Source organism: Puma concolor, chromosome B4 (assembly GCF_028749965.1).
Source record: "Puma concolor isolate L17-30 chromosome B4, mPumCon1.1.hap2, whole genome shotgun sequence".
In the NCBI taxonomy this organism is placed as follows: domain Eukaryota; kingdom Metazoa; phylum Chordata; class Mammalia; order Carnivora; family Felidae; genus Puma; species Puma concolor.
The window spans coordinates 19,008,074-19,030,444 of NC_141673.1; the positions used below are offsets into that span (position 1 = coordinate 19,008,074).

A 22,371-nucleotide genomic window follows, 5' to 3' on the forward strand; every position below is an offset into this window, starting at 1 on the left:
TTCGGCCCGGCGGGTGCTTCACCGGGTAGCCGGGCCAATTCGCCATGGCGGTTTGTATCTGCAGCACGCCTGACAGGCTGGGAGAGGAAGGCGTTAATGTTTTCTGACAGGCGACCCCTAATTGTGGGAGCTTTTCTTCTCCGGCTTTCTGTGAAATTCTGACTTAGGCGAGCAGCATAACAAAGTGGTAGGGCATTGAGTGGGGCTTGCACTACACTGAGCTGGGGGGGTAGGGGGGGTGGGCCCAGCATTATTCATGAAGACTTTCAGCTGTTTTTGTCTTTTAACTAACCTTTGAGTTTGATCAGAGGCCTGGCCGGCCTCCCTTTCGCCAAAGGCCTTGCTGGCATCTGCACAATGGGGACAGACTGTTTTTCCTAGTAAAGAGCGATAGCTGGGGGAGGCCAGGGCTGTGTGTACTGGAGGTGGGAGGAGAGGGGGAAGCCAGCTTTACTTCTGTCCTGGTCTTAGGAGAGGGGTGATTACTGATAGAATTTCCAAGCCCCAGCGCTAGCGGCCACTCTGATGGCTCCGCGACTTTACCCAGGAAAATGCACACAGTGGGCTGTTTTTCCCATTTGATTTTCAAATGCCACACTCCCTTTCGCCCCAAATATTTTTCTTCCTCACCCACTCCCTCTTTCCAAAGGGCCCATTGGCTGGAGCAGGGGTCCCATCTAGAAGTGTTTGGGTGTTGTTAATTGAAAATAATGATGGGGGAAAAGAGGAGACAGCAAATGAGGGAAGAAAGGCGAGGGGAAGGAAGAAATAAGGGGAGAAAGGGAAATGAGAGTGGAGAGGGAGAAAGTAACTCAAAAGGCAGGGGAAGACCCAAAGGAAGGCTGGCCGAGGGATCCTGCCAGGCAGGGTCTGGGAGGGCGGGCTGAGCGGCGGCAGAGTCCACAGGCGGCGGGGCTGGGCAGTGCCCGAGCCCAGAGGCGCAGCCTCCCCGCCCTCCCTCCTGCAGGGGAGTGTGGGGGGGGGGCGGCCTCGAGACGCGAGGGGGGAGGTGCCCTCCAAGCGCTCTTGCGTTTGGCAGGTGCCGCGCTTTTGTCCCCGGAGTCCACTTCCTGCCCCGACTGCCCGGACCAGGGCCCAGTCCTCTCCAACGTACTTTGCAGAAAGTGACTCCCGTCAAGGAGTGTGGGTTGGCGCCTTTTCCCCCCATCTCATTCCCAAAATAGCCCTGGTAGCCAGCGCATCAAAGGCGGCTTTGTGAGCGGCCGCCTGCAGGCTGCCTGGAGGGGGGCGCACGTGGGACGTTCTGGGAGCGCTTCCCACTCCCCTCTCCAGCCTCTCTCGATTCTCTCATTCATTTCTCCCCCCTCCTTCTTTGTCTCTTTTCCCCCTCTGGTTTTCTCCTCTTCTGTGCCCTCTCACCTCTCGCTGCCGCCTCCCCTCTCTACCCCGGACTTCATTCTCGAGTTTTTCTTCCTCCTCTCTCCTGCCTCCCCGCTTCTCCCCCCAACCCCCATCCCAATCTCTCTTCCCCTTGTTCTCTCCCTCTCCTCTCCCCCCACATCCCCCCGTGTCTCTCTTCTCCTCTCGCTCACCTTCTGCCTCTTCCGCCCTTTCACACCTCCGGGCTCCGGCGCCCCCCCCCCCCCCCCCGCCCCGCTCCCCTCCGGCCCCCACCGCACCCCTGCAGTCAGGTAGCTGGGCGAGGCCGGCGCGCGCAGCTGACAGCGGACGCATGCCTGGAGCCAATCAGCGCCCGGATGCTCTGCAGCTTGAATAAATCATTAAACCTGACACGCGCTCGGGGCCCGCGCTCCGCGCTGCAACTTGCTTCCTGCCATTAACCTACACACCCTCTTTTGTAACAACCTAATCTTGCATACAAAGGAAGAAGGAATATAACTTCGACCTGCCTTAGAGCCCAGCCCTTTGCACGCGCAGCGGGAAAAGAACGTTAGCGTCAGTGAAAACACGTCCCTCCCTCCCGTTGACTCGGATAACCTGGAGTTTCTGGGGGAATCCGAAAACGGATCATTTCTTGGCCCGGGAGTGGAAAGAGGGAGAAAAAAAAAAGTTCAGAGCCTTCTCGACAGTGGGAAAAGGAACATAGGATTGAGGGCATTCAATACTATCAGAGACGCATCCACAGTGTTCTGAAAGGAGGTTGCAATAAAACAAGCTTCTCAGAGAGTTCACTCTAGCAGATACAAGTTAGGACAATGAAGTCCTAGAAATGTGGGCTAAATTTAGTAACTTGTTCCTCCGTTTCCGTGAGGACATAAATGGCTGAGTGAATGAACCAGTGGCTCCCCCAACCTTAAGCATGGCCTTTGTCTTCGTGGCAAGCCTCCAGCACCACCTTTCTATCTGGTTCAGAAAGATAGGAGAAACGGTTATTTCTTGCAGTGACATTTCTTGTGCTGTCAGCTCTAAAGCCCTTACGTTTTCTATTTACCAAGAGAGGGTGTTATCCTCATTTTCCAGAAGAGCAAACTATAATTGACTTCTTTTGCCAACGCTCTGCTAAGTCATTCCTAGCTCAAAAAGATGAAGTGATTCTCCAAAGTTAGGTCCTGAACAGACCTAGGTCCACCTCTGACCTAAGAAGTTTCTTACTGACAGACCTACGAGTCCCTGGAAATCTTAAACAAAATGAACACATCCTGGAGATCCTGTAGAATAACCAGTGTACCAGCCAAGGTCAACAGGACCGAATGGCACACTTGAAAAGGTAAATGAAAGGAGTTTAACGGGGAGACAGAGTTGTGGGTGGGACTAAGGGAAGCAAAACCGTGCAGCACCCTGAAGACTCCCAACAAGGGGGAGCCATTACCACCTCTGTGCCTGAAGGAGCAAGAGGAAGAAGCTGTTACTACATCCCAGCAAGATCTGCAGTCGTGGGAGAGAGGCCTCCGGACAAGAGCCGTGGCCTTAGACCAAGGAGCAGAGCCACTGCCAGAGCAACTGAGCCCAAGCAGTGAGGAGCAGGTCTATGAACCTCCCAGCCTACCTCCCCTACTACCTCTCAATCTCCTCTTGGTGCCTCCCACTGGCCACACCCAGCAGAAAGCCGGAGGGCAAGGGAGCCCTCCTGAGGAAGTCCACAGCAACCAGCCTTCTCAAACACAAAGCAGAGCAGAGAAGGGGGGAGGGGGAGACTGGAGGAGGAAAGGAAGGTTAAGTAGCTCGGCTATGAATCCAACAGGGCAGACCATTCAGTCAGCAAATACCTATCTCCACAGCAGGGGCTGTGGAGATTCCAGTGCGCAAGACGGGTAAGGTCCCTGTCCTCATGGAGCTTACTGTCTAGCAGGGGGCGACTGACAGCAATCATATAAACAAAGATATAGCTTTCTCACATAGTAGTAAATGCCAGGAAGGAGAAATAGCGTAATGGGTAGAGAGTGACCAGGGCCAGCGGAGAGCTGCTTTAGATAGAGTGTTCAGGGAAACTTCTTGGAGGAGGTGGCATTTGAAGTAAGGTGACCCGAACTTCCCGGTAAAGCGGACCTTAACTGCACGTCGACTCCCAGACTTCTTTCTGTTTTATGGGTAAGCCTCAAATCTAGGCTGTGATTTACACGCATCAGCTGACCGTTCCTGTGGAAACTAGGGGCAGGACTGGAAGTCAAGAATTCACAACCACAGGCTCTGCCATTTCCATATAGCTTGTAAACTCCCCCAGAAGGCAAATGCTAACTGCTTTCCATTGTCTCCTCTTGCTGCTGTGGGGACCATCAACACCAGGTTACAAACAAGAATACTGAAACTCAGAAGGAATCGAATTGCCCTGGCTTCTGTGTTCCACCAGCCCCAGCCCTGCAAAAACAGCCAAGTGGGAATGCACAGCCACTCCTTTCTTATTACATCTCAGCCCTATTCCTTTGATGCTCTGTGCAGAGAACAGACCCATTTCTTCACTCTCCCTTGGGCCAGCCTGATGTGAACTAGAGATAAGTTCTCCACACACACACAGTCCTACTGCCAATTAAAAAAAAAAAATTTTTTTTAAGGCTTTGTTTGCCAGGGAGGTGCAAAGTGTGTCCCAGCAGCTCCAGCTCAGCCTATAATACTCGCGTTCAACAGTTCGGCCGCCAGCGAAAGTCTGCTTTTTTCTTTAGCTCCAGCACTTTGCACTCCTCCTCGTCAATTTCAGGCGTGCCTCCAGTCTTAACTCGGTGGTCTCCAGGCTATTCTTTGAATAGGTAAGATTTCTCAGTCAATAAAGTCAAGGCAGTTTTCTTCTCCAGTTACCCCTCTCCAAAAAAAAAAAAAAAAAAAAAAAAAGTGAGGTGGGGGCTAGGACGGGGGAGAGGCCGCGATTGCTAGTCGCTGGGGTCTACATTTTGTATTTCGCTGACAGCCCAGGGCCGCTGCAAAGCCCGCGGCGCAGCCAATGGGCAGCGGTGATTTATGGAGCTGACTAATGCTGGCTGAATGCGGCCTGTCAGAGCAGTGTGAATGGCTTCCCTTCCCCGCACAAGCCCCGGCTTTGTGTTGCTAAGCGATTAGAGCAGATGTAATGAGATTTTGCCCAATCCCCGCTTTGCCCTTTCCTAGCTTCGGCAAAATTGTGTGTGTTTTTGTGAATTTTTAGAGTTTGCCTTCGCATTGTGGCAAACAACGGCTAACTTTGCCTCGAGTTTAACGAGACTGGATATTTCCCATTCAGAAGTGAGTAAAAGAACACCTGTCTTCACGAGGAGAAGGGGGGAAAAATCCCCTTTGTGGGTGCTGAAACATTATCCTAATGTTATATTCATAGCCATAAATGACTTGCTACACTTTCTTTGCATACCTTATCTGGAAACTTGCAAAGGAGCTAAATTAAAAGAAATTGGGGGGGGGGGGACCCCAGCTCTGGTCCTCCAAATGAGAAGATAAAAATAAAAGCAGGCATCACAAAGGCATTACTTCCCTCAAGTAAGCTCTAAATTGGCCCACTGCTGGCAGAAAGTCCGATTATTTATGGCGATGAGGAATTTACTGATTTTTTTTCCCCTTAATTACGCTCATCTCTTTGAAAAGGACTGAAGCTTCAATGTGCATTCTATAGAGGGTCATTTACCAAAATGACATCAGACGCTGTGGCGTGCTCCGTGCATCGCGGCTTTAAAAAATGATTATTCTGTGCACTAAATGGTATAGATGTACCAACACAGACTAGATTTTTAACTCTGGAAGACATGCTGGCTCTCCGTTCTTTGTTGGGTTTTGTAAGATGCATTTTGCGCTAGGCTTTCCGCTTGGCTGGAGACACGCAAACTGAATCTGCAAGTAATGCAGGCAGCGAGTGAAGAGCCAACGAGAGAGGGGGTAGGATTCTGATCACGTCCTTGCTAACTGACAAGAAGCAAGCCAGCCAAAAACCCACCAATTTCTTTTTGAATCTTGGTAATTGGGTACTTTTACACGCAGCTCACGCTATTCGGATAGAGTCACAAACGTAGATAGGCCAGTGTCTCAAAGCGACCACACATTTCTAAGGCTTTTATTCATTTAAATCTAACTCCTTCTGCAGAGAATTCATATCATAGGTGCTCCTTACTTAAAATCAATATGGGAAGTGTGTGGAGTGGGGAAAAGGAACAGAAAATGTGTGCCTAGCCTAGGAGTGAAGGAAGAACACACCCACCACTGGGAGCACAGCAAAGACTGCCTCCCCCCACCCCACCCCTGCCCTGCACAAGCTCCAGTACCAGCAGCTTTACCCCCACCCCTAATATCCATTATCTCATCCAGCTTTTCCATGGTTTCACAATGAGAAACTCTCCAAATGGGGCTAAGGGTTAGAAAGTGAAGGTGAGGATCCTCTCCTTCCAGTTCATTTTTCTGGGAGATTTTTTAAATATACAATCATGTCATCAAAAGACATTGCAGTCATTACTCACCACCTGTTCCCTAGGTGTGTGTGCGTATGTGTGTGTGTGTGTGCACGCTTGCGCGTTTGCAGCATAAAAGTGGAAGAAAGTTGTCTTTACTTACCTATCTTTTCCCTCTACGTTTGTCATAGAGTCACCTTGGGTAGGACTGGTTATAGCACTTATCTTTGTCAATTCTGCCACTTAGCATGCTGTATACCACCCTCTTCTCCCCCACCCACTCCTCCCCTTTGGCATTTCGAAAATAACTTGTACAGGGACCGTGGAGTCAAGGAAGACGTGGAGGAGGCTGATTATTTTCATTTGTAAAAAAAGAAAAAAGTTTTATTACGAAACTAGTTTGTATAAAACAGGGTTATACACGTTTCTTGTAAGTCTGTAATAAAACAGTAAGGAAAAAAAAAGGCAGTGATAGAAATTTCCCAAAAGGCAACCTACCAAAACCAACTGGCTGCCACTTTACGTTTGGACAGTAGCTGCATAAACTTTGTTCTTCTTGAACAGTATTTAATAACATCATTAATACATTAACAAAGTTTCTATAAAGTAAGACACATTGGTGCTGAAGTACATCTGGTGGCCTCTTGATCTCACCTGTGAGGAGAGTTCTTTACAAAAACCACGTGGGGAAAATGGCAGTTGTAAGGTGAACTACACATCTAAGATAGGCAGAGGTAATAGCATTACATGTTAAAGTATCAAGATATACACATTTTAAACCATTTGTACAAAACTCTATAAATTTTTTCTCTTTCTTTCTTATGTACAAAAATATCTTAATATATCCCCAAACTGGTTAGGATAGATACAAATAGATTTTTCTTATAATAAAAAAATTCACAAAAGATTGGAAGCATTCTATGATGAAAATGGTAGAAAAGATGGTGTGAGGAAATGGGGTTTGGGGAGCCCCCCCCCCCCGGGGAGGATCTGGGTTTCAAAGGACTGAGTATAGCATAATTTCACTGCAGACAAATGTCCACAGCATATTGGGATGGGGATAATGAGAAGAAAGACACCAACCCATTTCTACAGGGCTTAGAACTGCACTTTCAGAGAGGGCGGGGAGGTGAGGGCACCCTAGCAAGTGCTTTCAGTTCTGCCTGTTACTGGTGGGTGGGAGTTTTCTCTAGGGCTGTGCTGCTCCCTTCCGCCAGGAGCCCACTGCTTTTGCACGCAAGCTGCATTCTGCACTTTGACTCAGGTCCTAGTCACCCTTCATATCTCCGTAAAGAATTGGGAGTGCAAAGATAGAGTTCGGAGCGCATCCCTGTTTCGAGAGAGCCTTGCTTCTCAGGCATGCGCTGCTTAGTTGGTCTTGCGGTTGGTTGCCTGAATTTATTTTTTGCTTTCCTTCTTCTCTTCTTTTTTCTGTTTTTTTTTTCCTCCCTTCCAACATCGCTGACAAGAAAGCACTAAAGATGTAGGTTGTGCGGTGACCCTATAACTTGAGAAGAAGGGGAGAGGTTAGTATGAACTTGGAGGCTGGCAGTGGGGGAAAGTGGAGGTTTGAGGGAGGATCTGTCAGGTGCAGCACCTCTTTTGACAGGTCCCAGTACTCGGTTCTCCATCGTTCGCAAACCGCCCCCCCCCCCCGTTATCCCCCCCTCCAGCCACTCTTAGAGGCCAATACTGAAACTAACAAACCAGGGTTTGAAATCGACAAACTTTAAATTAATTTACAAATTCTTTAAATCAACCCCCTCCCCCCCATCTCCGTGGAGACAGTCCCCCTCCTACAGACACTAAGACGGAGGAAAAAGAATGAAGGTAAGAATATCACACTGTTCACTCCCAAATGCAACCTACCTGCTTCCAAAGTCCACTCGCACCGGGGCCGGGACAAGGCCGAGCCCCTCAGAACCAGTTGGTGAAGTCGAGCAGCTCTTGCTCCTCGGGGCTGAGTGGGTCGTAAGAGCCCTCGTCGGACGAGTAGGAGGAGACCGGCGAGCCGGCCATGGAGTTCATGTCGTTGGAGTAGTTGGGGGAGATGGTGGGCGACAGGACGCCAGCCTGGAAGGCGGCGCTCACCGCGTCGTGTTCGTCCAGCAGCTGCTGTAGCGCGCGAATGTACTCGACCGCGGAGCGCAGCGTCTCCACCTTGCTCATCTTCTTGTTGGCCGCGCCGTTGGGGACGTGCTCCCGGAGCGTGGCAAAGCCCAGGTTGACCAGTTTGACGCGGTTGCGCTCGCGCTCGTTGCGGCGCGCCACGGCGGCCGGCTGCTGCTGCGGCAGGCTATAGCCGAAGCCGCTGAAGTTGAGCCGGCGTTTGCAGCGCATCAGTTCGGGCGAGGACGAGCGCTGTCGCTTGACTTGCTTGGACGCTGACTTGTGACCGCCCCCTGAGGGCTGGCCGTCGGCCGCCGGGCTCAGCTGCGGCGCCTGCTGCTGCTGCTGCTGCTGCTGCTGCTGCTGCTGCTGTTGCTGCTGCTGCTGCTGCTGTGCGCTCTGCGCCGCCGCCGCCGCTGCCGCCGCCGCCGCCGCCGCGGCCGTGGCAAAGAAGCAGGCTGCGGGCGGCAGGAAGGGCTGCTGCGGCTGCGGCTGCGGCTGCGGCTGCTGGCCGGCGCCGCCGCTCTCCATCTTGGCAGAGCTCTCCATGCGCAGCGGCCGCCAAAGAGTCGCCGAAGGGGAGCAAGCGGGGACGCGAGGTGCGGGCGCGCGAGGGGACACAGACAGGACTTGGGTGCACGAACAGAGAGGGAAAGAAGGGGAGAGATGAAGAGGCAGCCCGGAGGGAAGTTAAAAAAACAAAACAACAACAAAAAAACCCAAACAAAATCCCGGGGAGACTTCTTTGGGTGGGAGCAGCGAAGGTGCAAACGCTTTTCCTCCTCCCTCCACTCCTCCTCCTCCTCCCTCCCCTCCTCCCTTCGCGGGTTGGCTTCAGGAGCCTCGCGTGGCGCTCGCGTGTGAGCCTGCCGCTCGCGCCTTCTTGTTTTTTTTTTGTTGTTGTTGTTGTTTTTGTTTTGTTTTGTTTTGTTTTAAAGGCAGAAGGAGCAAAAGTCAGTGGTGAGCACGCTCTGCTGAGTCTCCCGTTCCTCGCCCCCTAGGGCTGCGCTCGCTTGCGCCGGGGTCTCGGTCTCTCCAGCCGTGGCTCAGGCTGTTTTTGTTTTGTTTTGTTTTTTTAAATTTTGTTAACTCCCTTTCTTTCTTATTTCCTTCTTGCCCTCGCCCTCCCTGGCCGGTGCCCTGTCGGTGCGCCTTCCACGTTCCCTGGCCAGAAGTGAGAGAGTGCTGGGCGGCCGGAGTGCGGCCGCCTTTTCAATGGGACACCCAGCCCCACGCGCAGCGCTGGCCCCGCCTCGCCCCCCACTCCCCGCTGCTGTAGCGAGCGGCTGCAGCCCCCACTACCCCCTCCTCCTCCCTCCTCCTCCCACCCACTCCCTAAACTCTCCCTCCTCCTCTCCCCTCCCCCCGCCCGGTCCCTGCGCCGGCTCCTTGCAAACTCTCCATTCAGCCGGGTTTGTTGTTGCAGTGCGTGCGCCTGGCGCGTGCCGGACTCCCGGCTGAATAAACAGGCGGCGCGCTTAGGGCGGGCTGCAGCCGGGGGTGGCTCTAGAAAGGGGGGGCCGGCGTGTCTGGACGGGCGAATGGCCCTGGGAATTGGGGGTGTAGGGGTGGAAAGGTTTGGGGTGAAGTGCCTCGGGATTCTCCTGAGAACTTGGAGCAAAGCTCAGGGAAGGCTTTGAGCAGAAAAAGTGCCACGAGGCGGTGTGCGGGTTGACGAGACTGGGGCTCCATTTTTCCTGCTTTCTTCTACCTACTGTCATTCTCTTGGGGGGGTCTTCGCCGTTCTTGGGAGCTGGAGCAAATTTGGGATCGAAGGTTAGAAAGATGGGGAGAACTCCGTGGGAATTACTGGACTGCGAAAGTAAATAAAAGTACCGTTAAGGCTGGGTTCTAGTCCCAAAGCATCCTCTCGCTAGCTCTGTGGCCCTTGGTGAGTGGCGTCTGCTCCGAGCCTCAGTTTCCTCGTCTGTAGCAACAGAAGTTTGGATTGGATGGTCTCTAATGTCCCATCCAGGTATAAAAACTAGGATATGCTCCTCACAACTGAACAACTGTGGAGGGGGCCGATAAAGACGGAGGTGATCTCCTTGAGGGCTGGTTGGGATCAGAACTATACGTAGGTGTTTGGCCGCGATGCCCCCCAGGATGACCTCAGTGGCTTTATCCCAGAGGATGATTTCCGGACCGGCTGGGGGATGCATAAAGCGCCGGGCGCTCTGGGGTTTCCCAAAGTGGGTCTGAGAAAAGAGTTGGGGATGGAGGTTGAGGGGCCAGAGGAGTTTCTCTGGTCGTTGGGCACCGCCGCAGTTACCTCGGCTGCCTTGGCGCAGCCTCCATCCCGCCCCAGGCGTGTGCCCGGCGGGCCGGTGGCAGGCGACTGGGAGCGGAGCCCGGCGGGGCCGCGTGCTGGCGCCGCGAGGGAGGGGGAGTCGCTTGCAGCCGTCGCTGGGCCGCTGGGACTGCGCCCACCCAGGCGCCCTTCCTGGGCCTCGGCCCTGGCGCTCTCCGGCCGGAGCCGGGTCCAGCTTCGGGGCGCCTTGGGAAGCGGCCCTTTGGAGAATGCGGACCCAGCCGCCGCTCCCATCTCCGCACCGCTCTGCTGGAGGCGGGGGAAGGAGGCTGGGGGCACGTCTCAGGTCGCGTCATAGACAGAAGAAGAGGGAATCGTCCGGTTGATTTGTGCAGTAGAAATAGACAGTTTTGATCGGAGACCTGAAAGCAGGGACGATTGTGGAGAATTACCCAAATAATTGCTTCTCATTGGACTTCCCTTTGGGGAGATGGGTCTTTCTAAAGGATCTATGGGGGTGACCCAAGGAGCCACCTTTGGTTTGTGTGCCTAGCTTCGAGGGTTGCCAGAACAGTAGCGGTGGCGGTGATGGGCAGTGAGGACGAATGGCTCCGAGATGAAGCACCTGTCTTCTCTGCCTCAGTTTCCTCTTTGAAAACGTGTGGGTTTGGGAAGCGCGGGACCTAACCGTGCCAACAGAGACCAGTTCTGTAACCCTCTTTCCCCACCCAGCCTCCTTCCTCACAGTAACCTGTGGCTTGTGGACCCCACAGGACTGATGGACTCGGTGGCATTTACACTTCTATCCTCTCCCCTCACCCCCAACCCCCCACCCCGGGAAAGGAGTTGAGAGGACTCCAAGATACCTTTTGTCTTCATTTCTGGGAAGTATAGCAGGCTGTGAGGCCTAAAACAGCCACATCACCGCTTTGCTACCCCAAGAAGCCCCTGGTAGACCACCTGACCAAATAGAGGTTATTCAGGCGTGTCTCCCCACCCTCACGCCCCGGCGGTGAGCCCCGGGTGCAGGCCGCTAGGAGGCGTCCACGAAAAGCCGCCTGTGCCCCATCCACTCCTCTTGAGCAAAATGAGCGGAGTCGCCAACACGGACCCATCGAAGTGCGTTTTCTTTCGAAGGCTGATTCAAGCGCCCTTCCAATTCAGACTCTATCATTCCGTCATTTAACAAAGTCTGTGGTCCTGGCTCTAGCACTGTTTCTGCGTTTTACCCTTGAACAAGCTCCTCTTTCTCTACGGCCCTCAGTTTCTCGATCAGTGCAAGAGCGGCGAACACCAGCTCATTTCCAGTGGTGTGTCTAGGGGTGCGGAAAAGTTGCCAACAGCCCGCCCGCGTCCTCGGTTTCTTTTTCGGGTGCGGACTTCACTCGTGCGCGGAGATCCTAATTGTCAGAGACTTCAAGGCCACAGCCTAAGCCCAACCCCCAGCCCCCCCCCCCCACTCCATCACATGGGCTCCCGAATACTCCTACTAGTGAAGCCATGCATTGTCGTGGTCCTGCGTGTTGGCCTCAGCCCAGGAGAAAAGACAGCGAGCGCTGGGATCCTTCCGGCCAAAGCCACCGGAACGTGTGTCCCTTTTCTCCCGGCTCCAGCCCAGAGCCAGCTCCCATTCTCAACCCGCCCCATTCCCGCATCCTCAGCCTGAGACCTTACCGGCTTCGCAAAATCTCCAAAAACCCAGGCGTTCCCTTCTGCCTACTTGAGTGAGCGCAAAGCAGGCTCCTCCTGCCACCCACCCTTCCCAGCCCTGCAGTGTCCTCTCCATCTTCTCCGACCGCAAGGTTGAGTGGGCTAGCTTCCCTTTCATGGGGCTTGGCCTCTGTCTTTGGGGATTGTGCACCACCAGCAAGAGTTTGCCACGGAAATTGCCCTTCTGGTTGTTTCATCAGTTTGAAACAAACACTGAGGCTTAAAAGGCCATTGGAATCCTGCTTCTGACCCTGTGACCTAGATTAGGACCCACCCCTGCACACACACACACACACACACACACACACCCCTGAGAGAACTGCCCTATACTCTCTGAGGCCCAGGGAACATAGACTTTGCACTGGCAGATAGAACAAATGGATTTGATTTGGTATCCAGGCTCTGTTGCTTAACAGCTATGACTTTGAGCAAATAGCCTCTGTTCTAGTCCTCATAGCTAGGACTTGATACAGTCCTCACCTGCCCCATGCTCGGAGTTATGGTACCTACTTCCAAGAGTTGTGAGGTTTCAACCAGATGTATGTGGAGCGCTCTGGGCCAGGGGTAAATAGGAAGGGATTCATGAGAATAGCCTTTCTAAAACTATGAGGAAGTCACTGCTCACACAGCCCATCCAGGAAAGGGATTGTGGGAGGAGGCTTCCTGGTACCACGCTGTGATAATCGCTGTAGCCATTGTCCAGCCATCGGATCTTCATCACCACCTTGTCCCACTGTCCCAGCACCTGGAAGTGGGTAATTCCTGTCATTTTAGAGGAATGGGGTGATGCTCAAAAATCAAGGTGGCACTGAACCCAACATTTTAACATAAAACAGAAGCAAGTGAGGTCAGATACGGACAAGCTTCACGGCTTGCACATGTAGGGGCTTTAGCAGAACCACTGGCCCTGACCTCTAGCTTTCTGTGGCTCTCTTGGCAACCAGGGGGCCTGCCTCTGAGCAAGTCCCCTGGGCTTTACTTGACTAGGACACTCAAAATGCCATTTATCTAGATGCGGAGGGAGAAGAAAACTCACAAAAGGAGTGTTTAACACCTTCATCCATAAATGGAGTAGTGACACTTTCTTTGCTCATCTGTCAAGGCTGTCGGGAGAATTAAATCTGATGTTTGTGAATTCACTTTGTAAATCCCTCCACACATATCAGGGATTGCCATTCTTGTAATGGGGTGGCAGGACATTGACTGCCTTTGGTGTGTATTACCCAGAATATAGACATCCGAGAAAAATGGGAAGGTTTCTCTCTCTCCTGCAAAACAATGAAAGCCATTCTGTTCTAGCATTGCAGGCCCCTCTTCTATGTTAGGGAATCCTGGAACTGGACCATACTTTAGTTTAATCCTGGTCTGCCTTCAGCACTGATATCTACATGGGGAGCTGGCTTTCCTGGTGATACAGGAGGATCTGCTGCCCCGGAGACCTGAGGCCCCGGTACCCCAAGTCTGTTACCGTAATTTCCACTCACAGTTAAAGGCCAGACCAGTGCTACCTTTGCTCATACACTCTCCTCAAGCTCCAGAATTGTGCACCTTCTCTCCACGGAAAGGAGATATGCCTTATGTCTTTTAAAAGGTTCCATCCATCCTTTTTGTTTGGGGGGAAGGGAGTTAATTAACAATAAAAGTGAAACTAGATTTTCCATTGAACAGATCACTTAACAAAATTACATTTAAGTACAAAGATGAACACAGGCCTTGATTCTTGATTTGGAGACAATATTTTTAGCATAAACCTCAATTTCAGTGAGCGCTAAGTCCCAGAAGTCACAGATGCTTCAGGAAAAGTGGGTATACAGATTATTCATGGCCTGTAGTCGACACCGTCCTATCCAAGAAAAATGAAAAGCTTATTAGTGCTTAATCTGTTGTCTCCAAGCTCACCCTTCCCAAGGTAACTTCAGAAACTGTTGCTGCCCAGCCCCAAGTTAGGTCTGACCGGCCTGGGATGGCCTGGGGAAGGGGGGTGGTGGGGGGCGGGGTGTGAGGCAGAATAGCATGAACCACAGATTTGGCTTGGCTTCTTGGTCACAGCAGCCAGGCCTGCACCTGCATTAAGGAATCCAGGCTTCAAACAAATCTATTTGCTTTTTCAATACGCCTTAAAAAGGAGAAAAAGAAAAGCTGGAAAAAAAACAAAACAATAAAAGCACAAACTATTATTTTATTGTGGCTTTTTGGTTAGGGGGGGGGGGTTTCGGGCGGGGTGAGGGAGTAATTTGCAGCCACTCTCACAAGTCCTTTTGAAGTTCTCCAAATAGGAGAACTAACGCTGCTAAGTCTTTATTTTTTCTAAAGCCCCATTTACATTATGATTAAATACCTTCCTGGGATAAGCATAAAGAAAGTCGTTAATCTATATAGCTCTCCAAAGAATCAATACATTCTAAACTTTTGTAGGATTTGTTACACTCTATTTTGTTACAGTAGGCCAGCTCCTCTCCGTCTAGGCACATGGCTCTCTGTCCCTCCCCCCCACCCCACCTCCTCCAAGAATGAAAATAAAGTAAAGGTCTTTCACGGTAAACAAAACCAGCTGATTCTTCACAGAGACCCCATGAATAGCTGCAGAAGAAAAAAAAAAACTTACAATAAATGGTGCATTTTTTTCTCTGCTGGGTATAGTATTCAAGGATCAGGGCAGTATTCAAACAGAGGTCCATTTTTTGCTCAGCAAGAGAGTTTAGAAAAGAAGCGTGGGGTCCATTCAGAGCTTTCCCCCCTTCACAATCGCAGGGTTCTATGAAACCTATATTCCATGCCTTGTCGGAGTGTTTCTGGGGACCAATTATTGCTTTGTTGCACGGCTTCTTTGCTGAATCTTTGAGCAGCAAGAAAAAGAGCTCTCGAGTCTACCCTTATTTTGACCATTTCAGTCATTACTCGGTGTAATAATTAATATGACAACTGGACGCTTGAGTTTGTATAGAAACACCTCAGCTACAGGAGCGAGCGTGCAGTGGGTGGTAACGAGCCGCACATCAGCCAGGGAAGCCACACACACAAAAAAAGGAATGAATGGCCAAAGAGAAAGAGAAGGAATAAAGATAAAATAGTTGGCACAACGCAGAGGAACATAAAACAGACTCGAATGGAGGGCGGGAGGGGGAAGGGGGGACAATTAGAAGGGGAGGGGGGGACACCCTACTGAGGTTAACTTATTTTGAAACTGTTTTCTGAATAGAGCCCTGGACATGAGTGGCCGGCTTGCAGCCGGGCGCCTTTCCCCCCAATTTACCAACTCTCTCGGAACGCGGCGGGGGTAGCGGTGGGGGAGAGGGGGAAGAGGGCTCCCCCCACCTTCGGGCTCTCCCCAGGGTCCTTCTGGGAGGTGCACCCAACATACCACCCAACCCAAGCTCCAGCTCCTTGTTCTTTTGCAAAAATGCTGTTTCCTTCCCACCAACTTCGGTCTTTAGATTTGCTAATTCAGAGGACCGGGCGCAAGTATAGACTGGAGAGGCGAGGGCTGCACCACGTCACTGGGATGGATGCGGGGGGGGGGGGGGGGTTCTGGTACGCCCCAATAATTCTGCCGCGTTGCCCTGAGGAACAGCTCCCCGCGGGGCTCCTAGCAAGGAGGATCTCACCCTGGTAGCTTAGAGTCGCACTGGGCGCTGCGCCCCAGCGGCGCGCAGTGTCCGCCTCTGCGGGTCCCCGCAAGGGCGCCCCGGGGTTGCGACCTGCTCCGTGACGGCATAATAAATAATTAGAGGGTTTAAGCGCGTTCGCCACAGCTCATGCTAATGAGCCAGATAAGGGCTCACGCTAACCCGAAGTGACAGTTTGCATATAAGGAGGGAAGAAAAAAAAAAAAAAAGCCTTGCTATTTTTTCCCCAACTTGATCGCTCCTTCTCTAATTCATACGGCCTCCACTCCCATCCCCCCTTCCTCTCGGTTGCCTCTCCTCCTATCCCTCCCCCCCCCCCCCCACCTCCCACAACACCCTCTCCACCCTCTTTTGGCCTTTCCTCTGTCTTTCGCCCTGCCCCGCCGCGAGGAGGCGTCACCCAGTCCCTGGGTGCCGGCATCTGACACGCGGGGAAAGTTCGTTCCCAGCACGTCCTGGCCAGAATCAGCCCCAAGGAAATGGTCCTTGTGCCTGTCTTCACACAGTGTGCACCGCATCAAGGCTCCCGTGCTCCAGGAAAGGCTTTAAAGCTCAGGGTGAGGGGCCTCTCAGAGCTCTGGAGGGGGTGGGGGATGAGCGCCCTTGGGTGCTCTCTGCCCTCAACAGGGTGACACGAGCTACGGGCTGGGGCGAAGGACGCAGGCGCCCAGGGTTCCAGAGCTCCTGAAGCTTTCCTGCCGCTCTCCGAAAGCAGGGGCAGTTTGCCGAAGTGACTGAGGTCAGTCGTGTGTCCCCATTGTGTGGCCACGTGTCCTGTGTCCATCATCACCTCCCAAAGTCCGAGCTCAGCCCGACTCCTTGCGGCGCGGCCCGGGAATGCGCTGGCCTATAAATCAGCCAGGCGGCTGTGAGCCGTCTCCACCTCGGTGCAGACCTGGCCGTCTGCCCCAAGGGCCAAGGGCGTTTGCTCACTTGAGGTGAGGAAGGAGGCCACCGCCAGGGTCCCGGAGTCTATTTGGGAAACTGAGCCCCCAGGTGGGCCAGTTAACTCTTTCCTTTCCCCCCAACACTCTTTCCTATGCCCAGTATTGCAGGGTCTTTTGGGGGGAGGAGGAGGGAGAGGAAGAGGGTGATTTCTGACACATGGATATTTATTGACAGGGAACCTTAGAGAAACAGCAACAGAAACGAAATGAAATGAGTTAATATTTGTAACATTCTGAGAACAGTGCTTGGCACAAAGTGAACACTATATGCATTTGCTAAATAAGTGTGAGCATACTGAGTACATAACAGGAGGAATATGCTATTATTCATCTAAGGTCTTAGAAAATGCCACTTTGATCCCAAAGTGATCAGGGTCGATATGCTCATTGATGCATCAACTAACTATAGAACATAGTTAGAAGTAACTAAGACAAGCATTGCCTTCACTAAGCTTGTAGTTTAGCAGGCAGAAAAGGAGGTGTGTAAGAAAAGGAGGTCCATTAAAAAGTCACGGTGGGGCAACAATGGAGAGCCCTCTGACTCAAGTTCCATTAGTCTAGACTCTCACCCTCCCTCATCCGCCAGCCTACCCCTATTGGGTAAATACACAATCTAGTTAGGAAGGGGAGATTCTTCTTGGAATCCTAAAGTCAAACAGCTTCTCTTCCCCAACCAAATGGTCATCCCTAGCTTCTCCCATATGGCAAGTCATGAGCAGACACTGGTGAACTGCAGACACATGCGGACCCGTAGTGTTAAGGACAGTGCAAAAGCAAGCCACTTGAATTCAAAGAGATAGACTCCAGGTTCTGGAACTTTCTAGCGCTGTGTCCTCAGGGAAATTGCTCACCTTCTTCCTAGACTGGTTTTCATCCACAAAATGAGGGACTGAGTAGGATACCTCCCCTCCGGCTCTGACTATATAGACAATACAGACATCACCACTTGACCGTTTCATGGTCATGGCTCGCTTCTTTGAGCAGACAAACATCTTTTCCAGTTTTTTTATGGAAAGAACCTTCAGGGGGCAAATGATCTCATCCACAACTTCATGATGTAGACCAGTACCTACTGGTACCAGTACCTGCCAGACCAGTACCTGATGGCCTCCTGAGGAAAGGGAAAGACGTAGGTGGGCCATTGCTCATCAGGAATCTGGTGTAAAGGGAAGTAACTCACCTTATCACTAACAGCTTTGCTTAGGAAACAGGATTCTTTTTTATTGGCCTGAGCAGTTTTTGGTCAGGGATTTGGGGACCAGGAAAACTCACAGTCCTCCACTGCGGGTTGCGTGAGTCGCTCGCCACCTGCCGGTTGTTTCTAAATCTGCAGGGAGTACTGCGTGAAAAACCTTGGCATTTCGATTCATTCTACTGATTCTACTCTGTACAATTGACTTCAACCATAGAGTGCTGTGCGGCTTGTATCGCGTCCCCACAATACCCACATTAGAAACACACGAGGGGCGCCTGGGTGGCTCAGTAGGTTAAGAGTCCCACTCTTGATTTCCGCTCAGGTCATGATCTCACCGTTTGTGAGTTCGAGCCCTGAAATGGGCTCTGTGCTGACACTGCAGAATCTGCTTGGGATCCTCTCTCTATATATATGTGTTCCTCCCCCACTTGTGCTCTCTCTCTCTCTCTTTCTGTCTCTCAAAGTAAATAAATGAACTTTAAAAAAAAAGAAACATACGCGGTGATTGTTAATGTTCAGATTCTGAAACTTCATTCCTGACCCATCAAGTTATAATCTGGGGCCAATTGGCCTTTTTAAAAAATGTTTATTTTTATTTTTTTTAGAGAGAGAGAGACAGAGAGAACAAGGGAGGGGCAGAGAGAGGGAGACAGAGAATCCAACACTGTCAGCACAGAGTCCAACGTGGGGCTCAAACTCAGGAACTGTGAGATCATGACCTCAGCTGAAATCAGGACTCCGGTGCTCAATTGACTGAGCCACCCAGGTGCCCTCCAACTGGCCTTTTTGACAAGTTATAGAGTGAAATTTTTGTACTCTGAAAATGGAGTACTCTAGAGGTATTCGAGATGATGAGACACAGTCCATTATTCAGAGCTGTGAAGAAGGAATCTCTTCTGGTAAAGAAATTACACTAGTCCCATAGATACACTCTCTTTGGGTAAAGGGGATGCCCTGGTGACTTCTGAAGGGGGTGGAGAGGTTTGGTAAGTTATTACAGAGATAGTCTTTGATGACGGCATGAAGAATGGTCAGAACTGTTCAGTCTGAATAAAAGGGCCATGGGAACACCCAGTACCCAGTTTCCTTGACTTTTGAAACTCAAGCAAACTTCACTTCCCCTTTGGCCACTCCTTTTGAGGCTACATCTTGGACTTTGCACCCAGAACAGCTCCACCTTGGAAACCTTAGCTTTCCATTCTCCACTTTGATTCCTTCTCATCCTTATTCCTACTGGATGTCTCTCCAACCTCCTTTCCCAAGTTCTATTTCTTCCCAATCTGGTCTCTCCCCAGCTGAGTCTGGAAGGTGTGATTGATTATTTCATAAACCTGTAGCATAAAATGCTTACCTTCCCATCCTAAAAATCAGCCAACCCACTCCTTGATCTTATGACCACCCTAAGCTGTCAATCATATTTCTTAGAACAGTAGTCTACACCACAGTTCCATTTATTTAATTCCAACGGATGCTCCGAGGTTTGTCCCCAATGTAGGTGGGGAGCACCCAATTCACTGAAGGCCAGAATAGAACAAAAAGGGTAAGTAAGGGAGAGTTCCCCCCCACCCACCTCTCTCGTACTCTCCCTGATTGTCTTCAAGCTAGAACATTGGTTTTCTCCTATCTCTAGACTTGGACTTGGACTGGAACTTACACCATTTGTTTTGCTAATTCTCAGGCCTTTGGATGCAGGCTGGAACTACCCCATCTGTTCTCCTGGGTTTCTAGCTTGGAGAAAGACTGCTGAGTGCAGGTTTGAGGACTTTTCAGCCTTCATAACCACTGACCAATTTCTTATAGTCTCTCTCTCTCTCTCTCTCTCTCAGTATTTATGTATCATCTATCTATCTATCTATCTATCTAATCTAATCTATCATCTATTTATTAGTATAGATATAGATAGATACATATATAGATACAGATCTCTCCTACTGGTTCTGTTTCTCTGAAGAATACAGACTAACACACTCACCAGTACTCCACTTTGTTAAATGTAATAGCTACTTCCGGTACTACATTACTTGGCTGTCCCAATGTCTTTGGCCTTGTTGATTGCTCACCTCTTCTTAATGTTCTCTCCTCCTTTGGCTACCGTGATTCTTATCCCTTGGGTAATTTTTTCTCAGTACTAGTTTTTAGTTTCCCGTCTCCAGTTTCCCAAGGACACATGTTATCTGTAGATTTGAGCTTCCACATCTTTTGCTGACGACTCTCAAATTCCTTTTAAACTTTTAAAAATATTTTTAATGTATGTTTATTTTTAAAATTTGTCTTTTTAAGAGAGAGAGAGAGAGAGAGAGAGAGAGAGAGAATCTTTTTTATTTTTTTAGGTGAATTCTACCAAACATTCATTTATTTTTTTCAGGTCTTTAGATTTTAACTTTTTTAATTTAACTAATCAATTAATCTTTAATTTTATTTTAAAATAAATAAAATTTATTTTTAATAAATAAATATAGTGTAATAATGGTTTCAGGAGTAGAATTTAGTGATTCATCACTTACATATAACACCCCGTGCTCATCCCAACAAGTGCCCTCCTTAATGCCCATCACCCATTTAGCCCATCCTCCACACCTAACACCCCTCCAGCAACCCTCAGTCTGTTCTCTGTATTTAAAAGACTCTTATGGTTTGCGGCACCTGAGTGGCTCAGTTGGTTAAGCTCCCGACTTGGCTCAGGTTATGATCTCACAGTTCCTGGGTTCAATCTCCACATCAGGCTCTGTGCTGATGGCCCAGAACCTGCAGCCTGCTTTGGATTCTGTCTCTCCCTCTCTCTCTGCTCCTCCCCTGCTTGCACTCTGTCTCTCTCTCTCAAAAATAAATAAACATTTAAAAAATGTTTAAAGAGACTCTTATGGTTTGCCCTCCTCTCTGTTTTTATCTTATTTTCCCTTCCCTTCCCCTATACTCATCTGTTTTGTTTCCTAAATTCCACATATGAGTGAGATCATATGATATTTATCTTTCTCTGACTGACTTATTTCACTTAGCATAATATACTCTAGTTCCATCTATGTTATTGCAAATGGGAAGATTTTATTCTTTTTGACCCCTGAGTAATATTCTGTTGTGTGTGTGTATGTATATCTATATATCTATATACCTATAGATATATGTCTATATATCTATATCTATACAGAGATATATATATATATACCACATCTTTATCCATTCATCAGTCAATGGACATTTGAGCTCTTTCCATAATTTGCCTATTGTCAATAGCACTACTATAAACATGGGGGTGCATGTGCCCCTTCAAAACAGCACACCTGTATCCTTTGGATAAATACCTAGTAGTGCAATTGCTGGGTCGTAGGGTAGCTCTATTTTTAATTTTTTGAGGAGACTCCATACTGTTTTCCAGGGCGGCTGCACCAGCTTGCATTCCCATCAGCGGTGCAAGAGGGTTCCTCTTTCTCTGCATCCTCACCCACATCTGTTGTTTCCTGAGTTGTTAATTTTAGCCATTCTGACAGGTGTGAGGCAGTAGAGAGAGAATCTTAAGCAGGCTTCACACGTGAAGCCTGATGCAGGGCTCAATCCCATGACCCTGGGATCATGACCTGCGCCGAAATCAAGAGTGTGACGCTCAACCAAGTGAGCCACCCAGGTGCCCTGACTCTCAAATTCTTATTTCTACCCTGGACCTCTCCCTGGGATCTCAAACTGCACCACCAACATGGCTACTGGGGTGTTCCCCTGGTGTATCCACTACAACACGTGTAACACTGGGCTCATCATTCTGACTCCCTCAAATCCTTACCTCCTTTTTGTTCCATAATTCAGGGCTTAGCATCATCCATCCACACACTCAAAACAAAATCATGGGAGCCGTCCTACATTCTCACTGCTCTCTCACGCCCTCTCCACAATGGCCAAGTCTTAACTATATATAACCTCTTTTCATCGTCTGTTTGTATAATTTATATATCGTTATATCGATCAATGTATATATTTAATTATGTATTTATATGGATTTAAAAATATATATTTATATAAATAAATATTTCCCTCCCATCTAGTGCTAATGTCATTGCCCTATGACAATAGTCTTCCAGTTGGTCAACCTGCTTCGGGTTTTTTCCTGCTTCCAGTACAATCTCCCTCAAACATCGTCACTGCTGCCAGAACAATATAAGTAAATGACACAGTCAAATGCATAAAAGGCATCAGAGTGCAAAGAAATGGTACTTTATGTCGCAGCTCAGGCAAAGTAAGTTTTTCAAAGTGTAACGTAACCTATTGCTCCTCTATTCAAACCTTTCAATAGCCTCCCAATTTTCTTAGGAGAAGAATCCACTGCCCTGACTGCTCCATAATAGTAGGGGTTCTGCTTGGCCTCCTTTTGCATGCTCAGCATGGTGTCTGGAACAAGGCAGGTGCTCAATAAATGCTTGTTGATTGAATGAATGGACTTGGTGGAACTAAAGCTGCTTGAATGTGTGCATCTGTGATACAGAGAGTGGCATGCAAAATGCTCTTAATGAAGAACTTAAAGGATTCAGAGAAACCATCCCCCTCCTTTGGGGTGTCTGTCCCCTCACTTCCACTTGCCCTAGGCTCCCTAGAGTCAGCAGTGATCTTTTATGTGAATAGCTTCCTCGCCTCTAGGAAAGCAATCAGATCTTCTCTCTAAGGAACACACAGAACCTGGTATTTAGCAGGTACTTAGGATTCGGCGTACTTGACATTGATGGGGTCACATAATGAGGGTTGTTAACGTGTCAGAAGTCTTCGTGTCTGT

At 49.9% G+C, this 22,371-nt stretch overlaps 2 protein-coding genes across 3 annotated transcripts in view; one reads left to right on the top strand and one right to left on the bottom strand.

The window, feature by feature from the left end:
• Positions 1-6,133: 6,133 nt before the first annotated feature.
• ASCL1 (achaete-scute family bHLH transcription factor 1) lies at positions 6,134-9,134 on the bottom strand. 2 transcript variants are annotated; one of them, XM_086712510.1, is made up of 2 exons: positions 7,650-9,134; positions 6,134-7,281 (listed from the first exon to the last, which is right to left on the bottom strand). In XM_086712510.1, exon 1 carries the CDS (start codon positions 8,436-8,438, stop codon positions 7,698-7,700), a length of 741 nt encoding a protein of 246 aa, XP_086568636.1. In that variant the 5' UTR covers positions 8,439-9,134; the 3' UTR covers positions 6,134-7,281; positions 7,650-7,697. The 2 variants fall into 2 exon arrangements, with proteins under 2 accessions (XP_086568636.1, XP_086568635.1); XM_086712509.1 differs by having other exon boundaries at positions 6,134-7,287; positions 7,650-9,131.
• PAH (phenylalanine hydroxylase) overlaps positions 8,382-22,371 on the top strand; it is a 101,739-nt gene continuing 87,749 nt past the window's right edge. The window contains exon 1 of the mRNA XM_086712507.1: positions 8,382-8,488. The gene's annotated coding sequence lies outside the window, so the exon portion shown is untranslated. The remainder of the gene's footprint in view (positions 8,489-22,371) is intronic.

Bases quoted from the DNA above. Each gene is read 5' to 3' on its own strand.
- ASCL1 (XM_086712510.1), bottom strand. From the start codon at position 8,438: ATGGAGAGCTCTGCCAAGATGGAGAGCGGCGGCGCCGGCCAGCAGCCG.